Genomic DNA, 18,595 nt, shown 5'->3' with positions numbered 1-18,595 from the left:
TCGCACACTCTTCAGAACTTTACAGAAACAGAAAAATAATTCAACGGCATGGAAAAGTTCATATTAGTGCATTACAGGTGCGTTCGTCCGCCAATCCTATCTAATCTTTGGTCCCGTTTCCCAGTAACGTGGCCAGCAAATAATTTCTATGGAAATGGCGACACTGACCAATGTTCTACTGATTTCATCGCTTCCATGGAAATTACCTCATTAGAAATGTTACATAAATACCAGGTTTTAGTACATGTTATATAAAATAAGTACCTTTCTACTTCAAAATCCCAAGAACATTTTGCAAGCTACCTGGGAGATTGTGACTTTAATATGCAATCTGAGGCTCTATAAGGATCAACAACTTAAAGCAGTATCGACGCACTACTTGGACAGCAACTTCCCTGAAAATATAGAAACAGGCCAATAATGGGTCTTTATTTTGCCGTTACTGAAATTAAGTTTTAAGTGTCGTGCACGAATGTTGCACGTAGGTCAACTGACTCAAGATTCAGTCTCTTGCTTTTGTGACATTTTTGGTTGTTTGGAAAAAAAAAGTTCTGAAAATTTTAATTCATGTTCATGTACGTTATAGATATCCTGATGAATTTATGTGAAACAATATTTGAATTACTGACGTCCTCTCTTGTATTATTTGTAAGGACCTTATCTGCAAAGTGCCAACACCAATAATTTAGCCTTCATTTTTATAATGAAAACTGTTAAAATTTGCCAAAAAGAAAAACACATTTTCCTTTCAATACAAGACCTTCGAATATTCATCGATTGAAAATGTTGGAGCCTTGTACGATATTGCTCAATCTTTTTCATGACAGTCAGTGTTTGGTTGAATTCGTTGAAATTCTATTTTGTTTCCTGTACTAATAAAACAACAATTCATCAGGTAAATGAAATAAATATTTATTTGAAACACACGTAAAAATACGGTAAAATTATTTAACAAAAACATCATCATACAGTCGTATATGTATAACCGGAAAAACCGTACAAGGACACCTTCTGGCGCATTGTTAGGAATTTCGTTATATAGAAAATTAAAGTTATAAGAATAGAAAATACTAACAGGAATAATAAACTCTACTACTGACTTAGAAAACATAAAGTATGACATCTTCGCAAATAAATTTAACCTAAAGTTTTGAATTTCAGCTTCAACTAAACGAAAGGTTCAGACCAATACTTAATCTTGCCCTCGCCATACCTCTCGAAAATGGAGCCATTAGCTCTAACTCTAGACCTCAGTTTAACATCTTTAGGTTTGAGCATGTGCTTATGGTTAGTAAGGCCTCGTGGAGGTGTTAAAATCGATTTAGAGCTCAATCCAGTACACTCCAGGAAGTGCTCGTAAGTGGGCTGATTTGGAGACCTCGGGGTTGAATGATTTGAGGTCTTAGGAGTCTGACTTCTTCTCAATTCTAACTGCTTTTTTAGCAAATCAATCGATGTTTGGCTTAGGTTTGGTAACGTCTGATCCGTGGCTCTAATATAGTCCACTCTTTTGGTGTAAACGGTCTCAGTAGGGCTCTTTTCGAGCTCCAATTCTCCTTCCACATCGTACTCCTCAATTTCACAATCGTCCAGCTTGAACTCTTCAAAATTTTGACTTAAATCAAAATTTTCAAAACAAGGCGCTTGCTCTGGGCTATTTTTGGTCAAATGCAGTTTATCCGAGTTTTGAAGGTTTTCAAAACTGGAAAACATCTTTCTCGGTTCGGATTTCATCCGTTCATGCCTCTTCTTTATCTCTTCTATTAGCTGATTGTTCTGGAAACCGCTTATGAGACTTGAAACTGAAGACCCAATTACAATGGGTTTTCTATGGTGAGAGCTCTTGGTTTGTTGCAATATTTGAGTATTGTTCTTCACGTAATTGTCTTGAGAGACCAATTTCTCCTCATTCTCTTCTGGATCATCAGGGATTATGATTTCAGACACTTGGGGAAGTTTGGGAATCTGAACATCATTTTTCTTTTTATTTGAAGTGGCTTCCATAGATTTGCCCAAGCCAGAGGTTTGTTTGGCTAGTTGAATATTGAGCTTCTCAACGCATTTCTTCACTGTCAAACCGGAGATTTCATCTTCTCTTTTGGGCTCTACACTCTCACCAACTGCAACTAAAGGTGTGGGAATATTGAGTCTGCTCTTAATCTCATTTGAAGTTGGACTATGGACTTCTGCTACTACACTTATTATATTCGCAGACGTTTTGTTTTGCTGGGGTAAGTTAAGCTCTGAGATTGAGCAATAGTCCGGCTCTAAGTCTCCATTGCTGCTTAACTCACTCGGAGGTTTCTTAGGCACTGAGTGTTGAATTTTGCCTTTAGCTACCAAATTCGGGGGTTTTGGAGGAAGGGCTGGTGGGGTGCGTTGTATTTTGTTCTTTCTGTTGGTTGTAGTCAGATTTTGAGAGGGTTTTTCCATTTCTATGTAATGGTGGTTTTCATTGGAGGATTGAATGTTGGTTCTTGACGTAACAACAGGCTTTGCTTCTGATGAGCATTCGCTGGATTTGCTTAAAATCTGCTCATAGTCATTGCTGTAAATACTTTGAGGGGTTTCGTAAAAGTTTGGAATCTTCTGAATTGGCGTCTCATAATAATCATCCTTTTCTGCAAGAAGAGTTTTGTTTTCTTCTTGATCGCAGAATTTCACCCTCTTGATTCCATGGTTCTTCCTTTCAATGTTAGGGGTCTTAGGAGGGGAATTAATATCATTGATGTTCTGCAGCAAAATCTGATTCATGCATTCTAACACTGGATTGTTTCTATAGATACTGCTACGTTCTTCATCTTCCTGATCACTGGCACTTGCGTACCAACTATTGTCATTATGGCCTTCAGCCCCACTCTCAAATACTGAAATTGTTTCTGTTAATTTGTTATTTTCAGCCTCTTCTAGATCTCTTTCAGCAGTGTTGATGACAGTTTTTCCACATTCAGAAGAAGTTACATTGGCACTACTACTTTCTGAAGCATTGCTGCTTTTACCATCAAACATGTTTTCAATGTTTTCAGACACCACACTGATCTTATCACTAACACTTTCAGGTGGCAGTGAATCCAAGTTGTCATAATCTGCACTTGTGTTATCTTCATTAGAAACAGGGCTTTCATTTCGCAGCTTCAACACCTCAAAGTACGTCCCAGTGCTCTTTCTTCTGCGCCCGGAATAAGAATTGTATCGGTTTTTCATGAAAATAGTTTTGGATCTTTCATAAGAGTCACATTCAGACTTTTGGTCTATAGCTCCATATGTATCGCTGCTGCTGTCCAGCGACTCTAAGTTTGAAGATTCAGTCACAATATATTCAGAACTGCTATCACAACTCTCTAAAGCAGTTGTTGGATAATATTGATTGCAATTCTTGCAATAAGTGCTAGCTAAGAGCTTCCTAATATCATTGGTCTGAGCCTTGATGACGAAGTCTTTCTCACTTAGCTGATGACTGAGGAGTTTCTGCTCCTGCTTCAAACGGGCTTCAAAGATTAGCAAAGCTTTTAGAACTTTGGCCAATTGGTTATCTCTCAAAGCTTTCTCGTTCTGGTAGAGTTGCTCTTTTTCTTGAAGCTTCCTAGTGTATTCAGTGACTAGATGACGACAGCGTTTGGTTTGGAGCTTGAGATCCCGATGGACGGTTTCTAATTCTGCACGTATTTTCTTCATATCTGCTTGAGTATAGTATATCTGCAAGAAGAAAAGGGGTATAATTCAGATTATATAGTTGAACTTTTAAATTTCAAGTTTATTATTTTAGATGTTTTGGGGCAGCGCCATCAATACAAATTCGGAGGTGTTAAGACAGTGAGTTTCTAGATTACACATTAGTAGTTTCGTTTATTGTTCATATTATTATTTACAACCTTTACTTTAGTTGCCGAATGTGTGATACTTCGCAAGCAAATCTTATTGGGTTCCAAGGAACCAAATATAATATGTACAAATTTATTCTAATTTACTCGAGTTCTTAGATTTCTATTCAGGTTTAAGCAACTTTAAAGAATTCTATGAAAATTTATTGGTGACATTAAGAAATGGAAAAAATTGCGGATGGAAGTAGGTATGAGGAAAATTCTACAAATTTTCCATTAGAACTTCTATTAGAGCACAGTTTCTATTCGAAAGTACTTAGTAGTAATTGAGATCAGACAATCATCATTATAAGTGAAATTTGTAAAGCTTCATTACATCAATTTTTCATAGTAATTTTGGACCTCTCAAGAAACATCTTTACATCAATTGATCGCCCATTAGTCAATCAAAGGCTTGTCTAAGCCTTGAACCCGTCTTGTTGTTAAAAATGTAGCCATTGACATTAAAAACTCTTAAACTCAGGTAAAACTTAAGCTTAGGCATCATTAAATGTTTGAAAAGAAATAATTTTGTTACGTCATCAAATAATAAGGCAACTTTGTGTTGATTACGTTCGAGATATGAATAAAGATAAACTGCTGTGGAATACAAATCAGATATTTAGCTATGTATTAAACGGATGTTGTCGGTTGTTTGTTCCTCATATTGTCTTTCAGAATATTAATTTGCTGTTATATATAACTTTTTATTTCATAATTGGCCTTCGATTAATAATCAGGCGGACATTTCTCGAAAAAAGTAAATAATAAAGTGGTAATTTTTTATCAAAATATGTATAATGAACTTTTATGTTAACTTCATGGTTAATAGACAGAAAAAGAAGCCTAATGGCTACAACTTACGCCGCATTCCCGTATTATAACATCGCATTGTTTTCTAAGTCGATACGGTTTCTCCTGCTAACTCAAATGGTGTGATTTGCAGTTACGAAATGTTTTAATTTTAACGAAAGTAAAAAAATGTTGCCTAATTTTTTTCCGCAGTGGTGCCTTGTAACGCTTCTTTTAATGGATGATTATGATCTGTTGTGAATTATGATGGTCATTATTACAACAGCCGATGTATGCTTCAAAACACTAAAACATGCATGTATGCCGAATTTCAATTGCGAGGGCCCCATATACAGGGTGTCCCCCAATCGATATTACAAAATGTGTAATGAACTAAAAATTTTAGAATCTTATTTAGAGATTCTAGAAAGGCCCTGCTTGTTGTGAAATAAATTTGAAATATATTTCGAGTTTTTGCAAATCAAGTAGGCCTTGCTAGTGCCGTAAAAGTCAATTTGGTCTAAATGGGCTATGGAAACAAAATCATTGATTAATTTGACGTACTGTCGAAACTGACAATTTGTAGTGGTCTTAGGTTTTAATTTTAAGTACTTAATTAATCTTCAATTATGTTAACGTTGGCAACAGAGAATTTACATTGTTCAGCGTTACGGGCAAGGAGAAACATCACTTAGATCAGTGGTAGAGCAGTTTAATGAGAGATTTCCAAACATCAATCCTACACGTATGACTGCAACGCGCATAATTAAGAAATTTCTTGCAACTGGTAGTGTTCCTAAAGTTAAAAAATAGAAGAAGTATGATGAAAACGTTGTCGTAACTATTATTGGTATAAATTCGGTGAAAAAACATCCAAAACCATAATTAAGGAAATGTTCACATCATCTAAATATTAGTAAATCGTTATTAAAAAAATATATAAATCCAACAATATTAAACCACTCAAACCAAAATGTATGCACATTCTTGAAGAAAAAAATGATAGCCATAGATTATTGTTTCGTCTTTCTATCGAAGAGAAATGTTTTGAAGATCGAAATTTTTATAAAAACATTATATCTTTGAACGAATCAACTTTTAATACAAATCGTGTTGTTTGTTCTCAGAATTAACGCTATTGCTTCAGAGAAAATCCAGATTTTCGTATGAATTGTAGAAGGCAACATTACCAATGTGCGGTGTATTATTTCATATCGTTTTGGTATTATCGACCCTTATTTTATAGAAGTATAGTTAAATCAGGATGTTTATTTGCTTGAAAGATTCAGGAAAGAATACTCAGATGACTTACCACTAACAGAAAGACAAGCAATTTATTTTCAACAAGATGGATGTTCTGCGCATTCGACAGCACGCATAACCGAATCGATAAATTTAGTATTTCAAGGAAACTGGATAGGTAGAAATGATCCGATCGCGTGGCCTCCAAGGTCACCTAATCTTACAATATTAGATTTTTTTATGTCATCTTAAAAAAGTTGTTTACTTTCAACCAATACCCAACAATAGAGAAATGTTAAAAGATAAGGTAGGAAACGCGGTAAACTAAATTCGTATAGAAGAAATTCGAAAGAGCTTCAAAGAATGCAGATATCGAATAGAAAGGTGTGCAGAAAATAGTGGAAATTATATTGTATAAAGTAAAATAATACATTTTGTAAATAAATTTTTTATGCGAATACAATTTATGTTATTTAATTAAAAAGATGACATTTTAATCAAAATAGGCAGATCTGAATGAAATTTGGGACAATTCATAATTTTTTTACTGGGAACAATTTTTCTTTTGCCAAGTTATGAACGCAAAGGTTACTTTACCGGAAATGAAAATGATTTTTTCCTTACCGACTGATTTAGAAAAAACTCAAAATATACTTTGAATTCCTTTCCTAACAAGCAGGGTTTAATCCTAGAATCTCAAAATAACATTCTAAAATTTTTAGTTCATTACACCTCTTGTAACGTCAATCGGGGGATACCCTGTATATATGAGCCCATAGCAATAGTTCTCTATGAGATAATAAGTTTTAATTAGTAGTAATGAGACATTTTAATTTACCCCATAAATGAGTACCAATTGAAAGTAATTTAGAATTTAGCTTCATTGAGTTTTAATGGCAACGACTCTTTCGACACATTTAATATTTGGCAACATGCAACTCCAATATATCCTAAAAGAATTATATTGTCAGCGAAGCACAAGTAATAAAGACGTTTTACGTTTAAATTCATGTGTTTTCCTCCAAAAAAATACTCTTGGAGGTGGACACTTTTAGAGTAATTCCTTTACTGCAACTTGCTTCACCATTTGGTAAGTACATTTCTTTAGTATTCGCCGTATTTGTCCAAAATGGTCTGCTGGTAATATTATGTAAGAGACGACAGGAGGCAACAGAAATATATTTTTAATTTGTCTTATGAATATTGAAATATCGAAAAAGCGATTAGGATTAATAGGCAGCTACAATTTGGAGAAAATGAAGCACTTGCGGAATGGAGGTAAATTGAAACGATCATCATACTGAACTCTCTTTAACTAAAGATTCTTCAACTTCGAAATTTCTGTGTTAGACAATCGATAGAAAATGAGTATATTTTGATTCTTCTTCTAATACAATATTGGCTAGATGTTAAAACATCTCCTTGTTCAGACTCTAAATCATCAGATATTGGAAAATGGACTACTGTATGTATATAAATATCTAAAAATGAGAAAAGCCAGAGAATTTGAAAAATTTGAAAATTATATAATGTTAATTATTACTAAATATTCCTCAACCTCGAATGTTCCAAATATTAATCCGATGACTAATCTTAGAAACATTACCCGTATGAATGGGAGAAAACCAATTCATTTTGGATCTTGTAAATAATTAAATATCAATTAGAAACTTCAAATATCGCTAAACTAGCCAGAGTTTGAGTATTAACGAAAAAAACGCATATTGGGGGACTTCAAATTGAATTTTTTACACTGTATTAGTAAATATTCTTCGGCCTTTATGTGTTGTCGTAATGTACCTAATAACTGAACTTGGTAAAATCATAGAATTTTGTTGAAATTTACATATATCTTAGTTCAATATTTACCTATTCAATTTTGATTTAATGTGGCATGGGAAGGAGAGAAAGATAAGATTAATCTTGATTTTGTTTACTTTATAATGTGTAAGTTATGATCTCAATCGCTGCTACCATAAAGGATATCCCCAGATCTTTTATGCTACTCACTAGCTCAGTTGAATATATACATAGCAAATGAAGATTTATATACTTATGGTTTAGGCATACTAAGTGGCGGGCAACCTTTACTTCTATTTTAATTTAGAATTTGAGGTCCCCATTTATATTCTTTTTTCTCGGTGCGTTTAAGTTGCACATCAGTGGGAAAGTGAATTAAACCGGTATATCAGAAAATTCATTTATAAATCAAAACTTACTTGACTGAACGAAAATCACTTCGCGAACTCCTTATTGCCTAAAAGTAAATTGTTAGATATGTGAAAAAATGTTTGAAGAATTAACACGATAGATAGTTTTTCATTACGGGCGTAGGGGAGATTGCAGATGAGATCAAAATACAAAAGCAGATCAGGAAGTCAAAAAATTCACAGGAACACGCGAGCAAGCAAGCACTCGTAGGATAGATAGTGCCTCATCGGGAGTAAAAAAACTATTTTTTTTTTTTAAGTATGAAGGACAAATATTGAAACAAAAGTTTAAGCAGATTTTGATGGAAGCCAGTGAGAAGTCGGAAAAGCCGGACTTTCATGGCAGGTTTCAACATCTGAAAATTTTAGAAAGGTCCTATAGTTTCTCCCTATTGATTTTGCAATTATAAATTAACAAGGAAATTCTTAAGCCTTCCATCTAATAATGGCTGACTTAATATATGAAGAACAAGAACAATGCTCGATCGAAGGTCTACATCCTGTAAAGCTCTTAACAATAAACATTAGGTAGGTATGTAAATCAGTTGACTATGCCAACGAAGTATCACACACGCAACAAATCGAGAGTAAAGGTTGTAAATAATAACATAAAAGACAGACAAGACTACTTTCCATCAAGATAAATGCCGACCTCAATTCGAAATGTAGGTAATACCAAAGTATCGAAAGTTTTCTGCGGTTCATTAAGATTTATTCAACCTGTATAATACACAATGTAGGCACAATTCCAGTAAGTTTTTTCGTTGTAAGCGTATGAAAGCATTGTGGGTTTGTAACAGGCTTCGTTGTCTTGTAAATGCCCATCTAACTACTTAAAAAATTACAGGTCGTAGTCGTAGTCGATAGTTTTCTTCATACATTCCACAAACAACTACCAATTACTCGACTATAAAAAGCAGGTTAATTGCCATTGCATTAAAATTTATTAAAAAATGGTGTTCATCCGTTATTAATAATACCAAAAAAATTCCCTTCATTACTGTTTGTAATATATGTAATGGTAATTGGAGACAAATTAATCAGGCAAGAAATTATTAATTTATTCACATCGCTTTCTATAAAAATTAAGTTTTATGTGAGCTGCACGATAGGTCAGTGCGTAATAACGAACTAGCAGAAAAAATAATGATTTCTGAGAAATATTGGCCATCCAAGGTTGAGTGCGATTGATGTGGCTACCATTTGGTACGCGGGGTCATGCTCTTGATTTTTTTAATTACTATACGGTGGTACCAATATGATTTTTTTCAATGCAATATTAGATTGAAAACAAAGACTATACAGTCCTCTATAGGCTTTCACCCCATTAATCTAGAACAGCTTTTGGCCAGGTGTGTAAATAATGAGGACCTCTTTAGTGCACAGCACAATGGGAGTGTTGACTCACCACCCAGCTTTAAGTTCGTTTGACCGAAAAAACAAGCTGGTTTATTATAATAAGGCGTACGAAACGTGTAAATCATAAATAACGTTAGAATTAGTTTTTACCTTTGCATTGAAAAACGCATTAAAACATATCCTTGCATCACCCGCTATAACATAATGAATAAAATAAAACCCAAGCAATCGAATGTTGCCTTTTAAGATAAGTACGATATACCCACGAGAAAATACATAAGCGATAATGGGAAAAGAGAATTTGTTGATTGAAGAAAGAAATAGGTATACCTTTCAATCGTGCACCCATTTGAATAATGCGGAAATAATGATGAAGAAGTATCGTCTTATAAACGATGAGAATCTGAGCATTGTTGGGCAAGGAATGTGGGTAGTACCTCACGATTGCACAACAACTTTACCATAAAGTTCAAATTTCGTTGTAAACACGTGTAGGTATTGGAGGAACTAGTTCTATTGGAATGCGAGGAATGTCATGCATAGCATGACAAGAGTTATTACGAGGGGGACAACAGACTTCTCTATGGAAGTGAACTATGTAGATATAATTACAATATTCGTATCTTTGTTATCAATGATACTGGTTATTTTATATAAGACGCACTTACATACACTCAGTATAAGCGGAGTTCAATGTGCTTTCCAGGTGGTATACCTGCATAGGTATGCTTATACAGGTACGTCTGTACCATAGGTCAGTTTGCATGTAATGCTTAATATCGTCATTTTCAACATCATTATTCTACATCAATTTCACTTCATTCCAGGGAAATGATCTTGCCTGATTCAATACTCTGATATGAAGTGAAGGTCATCAAACATACACCTAACTTTTTCTAAATTTTATTTCGGCTTGAAGGCTATTGAGTAACCTGGCTCTGACTCATCTAAGAAATTAAATGTTCTCTGGAGATGCAAAAAAAACCGGGCGGTTATTGATTTGGCAAATTGAAGAAACCTTTATCGACGTCAATTTTTGTTTCTTGACTTTGAAAATTGTAGGATTGCTTTGGCAGGTCATTTTAAAAATAGATAATTCTTTTGAGTCAAATTTTTCAACACTAAACGAGACCAACCAAAATGGTGTACCTAAATAATGGAAGAACATTTGAATATTTAATACGTTAATTTCCAAATTTGTATTTCTTTTAAGAATATTTCCTGTTTTTGTCGAAGAGATATTGCATTTGATATTAAAAAATGTAATTTGAAAGTTGCAATTCAAAAGTTATTCACAAATTTCTCTAAAATAACTTTATTAATTTTAAAATTATTTACATCCAAGTAATGCGTTTTAAATGCCCTTTAATATGAGGTATAGTATTTTTAATATCAGTTAAAAAGCTCGTTTATTGAAGATGAATCGCGATACAAAATCAATCATACATTCCTTGGTACTATCCGGTAATGAGGCTCTGTAACATTTCGGATGTTTAAGCTAGCGGACCAAATGAATATTGCCTCGGTTCGGGTTGCAAAACGATGAATATTTGAGATGCACGGAGACCAGTGCTCGTAGGTGGAAACAAATTGAAGCCAGTGGCGCCGACGAAGGGCGTTTAAAATTTAATTTTTGTTGCCCATTTGGGGTGTTACATATTCAGATGAAGTCATTCGAAGTTTAATATGTATACTTTGCATAGAACTAATTGGCTTTTTAGAGACCCTTTGAGGTCATTTGGAAAATAAAGTAAATGTCAATCCTGCAGAGATTAACAATGATTTTAAAAACAAAGACTAACATGTGCAGTGTTAACATCTCGTTTTGAATATTTATAACTTTGTAAAGAAAAAAAAACAAGCATAATTCGGTTAAAAGTATTGTGACGAGAATAAACGAAATCACTAAATTATCATTATCGACGGTGTTGTATCAGGTTATTAAGGAAGAAAATGTTGTAAATCATAACTTCGACAGGAAAGGGACTCCTCGAAAATTTAAACAGATCTACGATGGCGACAGAGACGTTATTCGAAGAATTCTTTATAATTTTCATTAAAAAAAATACGGTACCTATACTATATTTACGTAAAACTAAGGAGTGTCAACAGTTAAGAAAATGTCTAGTTTATTTAGATGAAACGTGTTTCGACACTCATGCCATGATTAAACATGTTTGGATACTTCATGTTCGAGAAGTACACGAATAAATATTTTGCACTCTGACAATGAAAATGGATTTGCATCAAAGGGCTTGTTGTTGTCCACTAAAAATACAAGACAATCCTCTACTGATTACCACGCAGACATGACTGTTCAACTATTCGAAAAATGGATCACCGAACAATTACTATCAAACATGACACGTAACTGAGTCATTATAATAGACAACGCCCATTATCATTCTCAGTTACCAGTCAAGACCTCTAATAATAGTACAAAGAAATAGTGCATAATCTACTTTATGAGAGACAAAAATGTACATATTTCAGAAAAAAAGACAACAAAAAAAGAATTATTAACATAATAAAGTCTTTAATTTTCAAAAAGGACTATGTATGTAACTGACAAAATATGTTGCGATCAAGGACATAAAATTTTGCAGTTACCGCTCTATCATTGAATTTTTAACCCAATCGAAATAATTTGAGGGATTATAAAAAAAGATTACGAAAGATAAATTAGTCACCATCTTTAAATGGTATAGTTTTGGAAAATATTTGGAAGGTGATAAATAAATTAAATAATATAGTGTGGAAAAACTATGTAGCTTATGTTATACAGAAAAAAAAAACGAGTATTATGTGTCACCTTCTGTTACCTCAATAATTATTCAGCCGAGCATTGATAGTGACTACATTGATGATGAGAGTGATGAAACCTGTATTTAAATTTCTTTAAAAAAATATGTATCTACTAAACTTATTTGTTGTAATAATTTAAAAAATATAATTTTTGTTACGCCTATGCCCTGCATTCCTTTAACATTGTCGGTAATAAGTTTCTCCACCGTTTCAACTAATAATAAAAATACTATATGTATCGAGAAGGGTGCTATTTAAGATTCTGAAGTTGGGGTGGCTGGGAGTGAAGGAGTGTGCGTAATATTAAATCTAAAATGTCCCTCTCTTGTAATCTTTGAGATTCCCACAAACCGCATTTCAGTATCTCCTTTCGTCCCTAACTTATTGGAATGATAAGTTTCTACATGAACATACTGTAGATTTGAAGAGGTGATTTCTTATGTCGAAATGAGAAAAAAGTTCTTATTAACATGAGCTCCGAATTGAGTTCTAAGGGAGCTGAAGTCTTTTGACGATTGTACTCTATAAATGGTATTGTTTAAATATAACTATTCAGGGTTCAGGGTTAAAGTAAAAAAAACGTTTGAAAACTTGTGATTCAAAAATTACATGTTTAACCGACGTCAACTTTTAGAAATTTGTAAAAAATTGGGTAAAAATTTTACATTCTAAGTGTTTTCAACTAAAGTACTCTTCTAAGCAAACGTAAATGGTACTTGCTTAGTAGATACCGCGTTACTGGCAGCGATAGAAATTATAACAATGGAACCAAGAATGCAAATGAAGAAAGGTCTGCTAGCAATATACTTTTGCTTTAATAAACTAATGAAATGTATTTGTCTATTTAATTATTTAGTTATTATACGTCAATTTTAGTTAATAAAAAAGAATACTCAAGAATATAAAAAAATCTAAAACTGGGACACCCTTCAAAAAGGATTTTTTTTAAGTCCTTTTTTCAACTATTATCTAGTTTTACTAATGAATTCTACAAATAGTAAACTCCAAGCTTCAAACAAAGATATCTGAAACCATAAAGCTAAAATTAGATGTCCATGAAGAACTTATTTAGCCGCCTAAGCAGGTAAAATGTTTTTTGTGCGCTAATTACAGTTATCGACAACTACTTGTTTCGCTTCTCTTAAGGAATTTCAATATTGTTTAATGTTTCAGATTAAGTTCCAGAAGGCCTTTGAAAATGTAGTAAATCCTTTATCTACTTTTTATTTATTTCTTATGCCTCGATTAGAGTAGGGCTTTCGTAATTTCCTTTCATAAATTATTGTTTATGATCAGTTTCGGAACGTTTAAAAAAAACTATGTAGTTTTGAGCCCAATGATTCATGAGAATGATCAACTTTGATATATGTATATGTATCTATGAAAATAACATGGAATTTCGCAAGATTTGATGAAACGGATTTTGAGATGTGAATAGTAACAGATATCTCTTCCGATTTAGATTAAAATACTTTAGCAGATCAACTATTTCTGTTATGAGAACATGAAGGCAGAAATGGCAGAAATGGAAATGGAAATACATACGTCGTACATTACTTACTTCAGTCTCGTTGAGACATTGGTGGACAGTTTTACATATCGAGAAGAATTAAACGATTTCAACGCTGATCGAAACACAATTTCTTCGCGGAACTTATTAGATGCGTAAAAGGGGGGAAAACGTATTGTTCATTTTTTCAAGTTTTGATCGACGATATCGTAAACTACATCCTAAAATTTGTATTACACGACAGCTTAATTGAGTTAGAAGAAATCCTTTCAGATTTCAAAGCTTAAACTGAAACTACGAGGGCCAAAAGATCTAAAACTGTAATGTAAATCACACAGTTCCTTCGGAAGCTTCAAAAAAACTTTGGAATGGATCGTACTTTCGGTCATCAGTTTGAAAATTCCCGAATATCACTTGAAAAAATCTCGATTTTTCCCCAGTTTTCATCTAGAATATTTACTACTTACATCTCTATCCACCATGAGGATTTACAAACCTTTAGGACCATCCAATTCAAGATTGTTCTATTTCATGTTTTATTATTACTGCCATTGAATCATAGGCAAATATTATATGAGTGGTCGAACTCAAAAGTAAAACCCTAAACAAGCTGCAAATACCTTACCGTTATAACCCTCAAAACAACTAATTCTACCCACGACTACTGTAACGAAAATATAAATCGATACCGTTTAATTTTAATGAACCATGCAATTCCTTGAATGTTTTATACTCAACTAATAAAAACTTGCATATAAAGAAGTTATCCTACAAAACTAGTCAGCTTTTCCTATATTGAAAGTGTGCTCTTAATTGCCTTTACCCATAAATTAACGTCTACTAAACATGAAAAGAAGTTGAAGCGTGGGCACTGCCGCACACTACTTACCTTATTCTTCTCTGATATTCCCATATCCGCGTAAGCAGTGAATCCCGAGGATTTGGTCTCAGCACCATTGGAACCCAAAGTATAGTACTTCATATTTTCGGCAAATGAAGTCTTTTTTAAACGGCTAAACGAACAAGACTCTCCTTTGGCACCTTTACCACTAACAAAACGGGCATGAAGACAACTATTGCTTTTAATGCGATCACTCCTCGATTATCACTATCAGCAAAAATAATTGCGCGCGTATCATAAAACCTGGTGATAAAGAAACGTTAACCCGCACTATACAGGGTCCGTAACATAGCACGGACGTGAGGCAGACAACGTTTGTTGTGAAGAATTTCGAACTTGGTCTCACGAGGAGCGGTCTGAACGGTTACCGGGCCTCTCCCCTGGTCCCCCTCCCCCCTCAGGTTACCTAAGTCGGCCAAGTAGCTATACAAAATACAGGGGCCCACTGTCTACCTGAAGAAAGAAGACCGTGCTTGTGGCATTCTAAACTATTGTTTGGGGCCTCAGCCACCTCCCTGTGAATGATAAGACAGACATCTTTGGTATGTGTGTTGAAGAAAGTTTTCGAGTTTTTTATGATTAATTGGTATAATCGAGAGTAGGGTGGGAAGAAAAATGAAGATTGTTATATTGATGTAGATACTTGGAAGATGCAAATTTTGCCTGTTTTACAGCGATAATGTCAATAGTTATTATATTGATGATGATGATGATAAGTACCTTCTACCTTACTGTTGTAAGTGATCCTCTATATTTTATTTACTGCACAGCTGATAAACCTAATGTTACATATCAACGTTACATCAACAACTCAACATGACGCCTTTGAAAAATAATTTTTGCTGTACCTTTTTTATTTTAAGTCTACATATTGTTGCGATTTCAGAGTTCGGAGGATTCTTTATATGACTTAAATATGTATATGTATATAAATGAAAAAGCGCTGAAACGGCTTCCTTACAAACAACCTGTAACATATTAACTCAATAACAAATAGAAAACAGTCGGATAGTTTTTCGACTATAACATTGATTTTGATATGTCCAACACGCTTTATTTTTTACAAACTGGGGTAGATTGGTGAACAGATTGATGTGAAGAAAATTGCTTGTGACTTTATATTTTTACCTTAAGAATAGCATACAGATCATAATAGTAAACTGAGAATCACAAGCAGTTCGTAACAGTAAACTGAGAACTGCAAATAGATCCTGACAGCCCGAATATGTGTCCCAATGACCATAATTCATTCCTTTAAAAAAACAATCAGAAAACAGTGCTGAGCTTGCTGGCACACAGCAGTGGTTAACTAAAAACCAATAACAAAGTTAAAGGGATCTGTTTTAACCCTTAACAATGATCAGAGTAATAGACTCAATGCTATTACGAATAATAATTTCTTTGTAAGTTTCTTCGTTTTCTAATATAAAGCACTATATTGGAGATGCACACATACAAAGGCCATTTGTCGAAAATTTCAACAATTATTTTAATTCAGAATACGCGAATTTATTGGGGTGAATATGTATATGATCAACTACAAATAAATAAAATACTTACTTAAGTAAGTCATACTGATTGAAACAGTCGGTAAATATATTATTTAAATTAACTCACCATTTTAACAATGACATCACCAATATGAAAAGGCAACATTATTAATGGTCAATGGAACATCATGTATGGGAAATCAAGAGCAAAACTTAGTAACATTTATACGCATTTATAATGGGATCTCATTAAGTTGTTTATAGAAATAGATTAACATTTCATGGTTAAAATGTAGGCTGAAAAATTCATGGTTTCACAGTATTAGCGAGAAAGTACTAATATTGCGAAACTTAAAGCTAGACCTTTGTCTTTATGGATGGGGAACTCTATAGTTATCATGGCTAACACGTAAAGAATGAATACCAAACAGATAAAAACAAAGTAAATATGTTTATGTATTGACTTTACTTCGTAATACGTATTTTTATCGCTAGCGTTGTGCTCATATGCAGGTACTGTTTGGCCATTAAATAAACCACTATAGTTTCAACGCTAATGAGCAATTTGGTTATCAAGCAATGGTTCCGGGTAGAGGTAGCTTTACCAAGAATTAAGCAGTGTAAAGGGACTTTTAATTACCTAGACCTTTGAAGAGGTACTGCACCTAGAAATAGATAATTATCTTTTCTCTTTTCTACCAATAAAATTCAAATATGTCAAATGGGAAACTTAATCAGATTAACCACACAAACGTTTTATTTGGAAGAACAAAATCTAAGTATGAGCTAGGATGGAGCTCATCTCATCACCAAACTCACATTTTATTCTGGGATTAGAATTCTGCTATTCATAAGATAATAACTAAGTATAATAAGTACAAAGAGAAAATTTAAGGTACACCGGCTTTTGCCCCCAATACAAGTATCACATAGAAGACATTTATGGCACCACCACTCACAAGGGGTTGCTGGACCCTACGGTGAAACACGCCGACAAAATTGTTCTTTCTAATAGAAGTGCTGTTGACTATAAGGCAGGTATCACTTTCACGTATTAAAAATCAAAATTATGAGGAGTTCCGCAGGCTGGTCGGCCTGTAATAAAAGACATCGACTTGGTGAATGAGTGGCAAGGCGACACAATTTACAAACACCCCATAATACCCGGTTATGAAGGTATTTAATACTCATGATATAGTAAAAATCCTCTAGATTGTCTTGGATAATTTAATAGAATTTATGCTAAGACAACACACAAAATTCGGCCAAAGACATACATTTCAAGCCACAGAAGCCTTGTACGACCTTGATCGGCTGCAGACCCAAAACAGAGCTGCCCTGAATCAGATGATCAAAATGGGATATCTTCAAGATAAAAAGTTGGATCCCAAGTCTTTGGAAGACGTTCAGGTAATTCTGTTATAGCTAAACACTTACGCAGGATTGTGCGATTTAATTGCCTTATACAACGTTCAAATACTTCAAATCAAACACTACTCATCTAAAAGCAAAACAAACAATGACATATGGCTCTGGTCAAGTAATTGGATATTTTGTGCACAAAACGGCTGATTAGGACTACTAATTATCTGTATTGTCAAAGCATCAAATTTACCTGTATATTTTTTCAGTTGACTCAAAGCAGCTTCAAGTTCCCACTCATTGAGGTACGACCGGAACGTGGTGGGTTGTTGAGAAATGTGGCTGTAACGGAATCACCAGTTATACTACCTACGAAATCTGTTCTACATTTTTCTGATAATATTGATTCCGAGAAATATCTTAAAGCAGGTAAAAAAAGCATATACCTAAGCTAATGCATATGAGTAACAATTATCTATTGCTTGAGAAAATATACTTATTGGCGATTACCATTACATTACTAAGAGATGACACGACAATGGAAAAGCTGGTTACGTAAAAATTTCGATCAAAATAACTCCCTTTCCCACTACCTTCATTCGCCCATTTAGCTGCATGTTCTTACGTTTTCTTGACACTTTTTGCGTGGGTATTCTAATCCCTATTTTTCAACAGGATTTACGCGCCACATACCCTCCGGATATGCAGCCTTCAGCAAAACCAATGACCCAATGACCAATTCTTCCCTTTGCAAATTTGGCTCCAACTACAGTAAGAGATTGCGTAACGAATGGGCCCCAATTGAAATTGATCGGCGCGACTATTCGATGTCCATACAAACTGTTGAAATTTACAATAAACATATCGGACAGCTGCCCAGTTATGGAGGGCACATTCCTGGAGCTATATTTAGGTGAATATATGTTTTTTTTTATTCAAGTCACTTCAAAGGATTATTGTAGGTATGGAAAAACGTATGGGAAAGATTCCAGGGACGCAAAGAGATGGTTACGAGGTGATTTTAGTAACTAAAACAATTTTACGGGATATTAAATTAAGTTTGT

General features: G+C 34.0%; 2 protein-coding genes across 3 annotated transcripts; one reads left to right on the top strand and one right to left on the bottom strand.

Moving 5' to 3' along the window:
- Positions 1-844: 844 nt before the first annotated feature.
- Positions 845-18,579, top strand: LOC136410619 (CIMIP2 protein CG18335-like). Its single transcript, XM_066392875.1, has 8 exons — positions 845-895; positions 3,767-3,813; positions 17,065-17,203; positions 17,255-17,345; positions 17,404-17,579; positions 17,801-17,960; positions 18,207-18,444; positions 18,494-18,579. Exons 2-8 carry the CDS (start codon positions 3,767-3,769, stop codon positions 18,561-18,563), a joined length of 921 nt encoding a protein of 306 aa, XP_066248972.1. The 5' UTR covers positions 845-895; the 3' UTR covers positions 18,564-18,579.
- LOC136410607 (putative leucine-rich repeat-containing protein DDB_G0290503) lies at positions 892-16,316 on the bottom strand. Of its 2 annotated transcripts, XM_066392844.1 has the most exons (3): positions 16,297-16,316; positions 14,668-15,194; positions 892-3,696 (listed from the first exon to the last, which is right to left on the bottom strand). In XM_066392844.1, exons 2-3 carry the CDS (start codon positions 14,758-14,760, stop codon positions 1,168-1,170), a joined length of 2,622 nt encoding a protein of 873 aa, XP_066248941.1. In that variant the 5' UTR covers positions 14,761-15,194; positions 16,297-16,316; the 3' UTR covers positions 892-1,167. The 2 variants fall into 2 exon arrangements, with proteins under 2 accessions (XP_066248941.1, XP_066248942.1); XM_066392845.1 differs by lacking the exon at positions 16,297-16,316 and having other exon boundaries at positions 14,668-15,369.
- Positions 18,580-18,595: the final 16 nt, after the last annotated feature.

The sequence above is a fragment of the Euwallacea similis genome, chromosome 8, assembly GCF_039881205.1.
Source record: "Euwallacea similis isolate ESF13 chromosome 8, ESF131.1, whole genome shotgun sequence".
Lineage (NCBI taxonomy): Eukaryota > Metazoa > Arthropoda > Insecta > Coleoptera > Curculionidae > Euwallacea > Euwallacea similis.
This window is presented reverse-complemented; position numbering and strand designations above follow the sequence as displayed.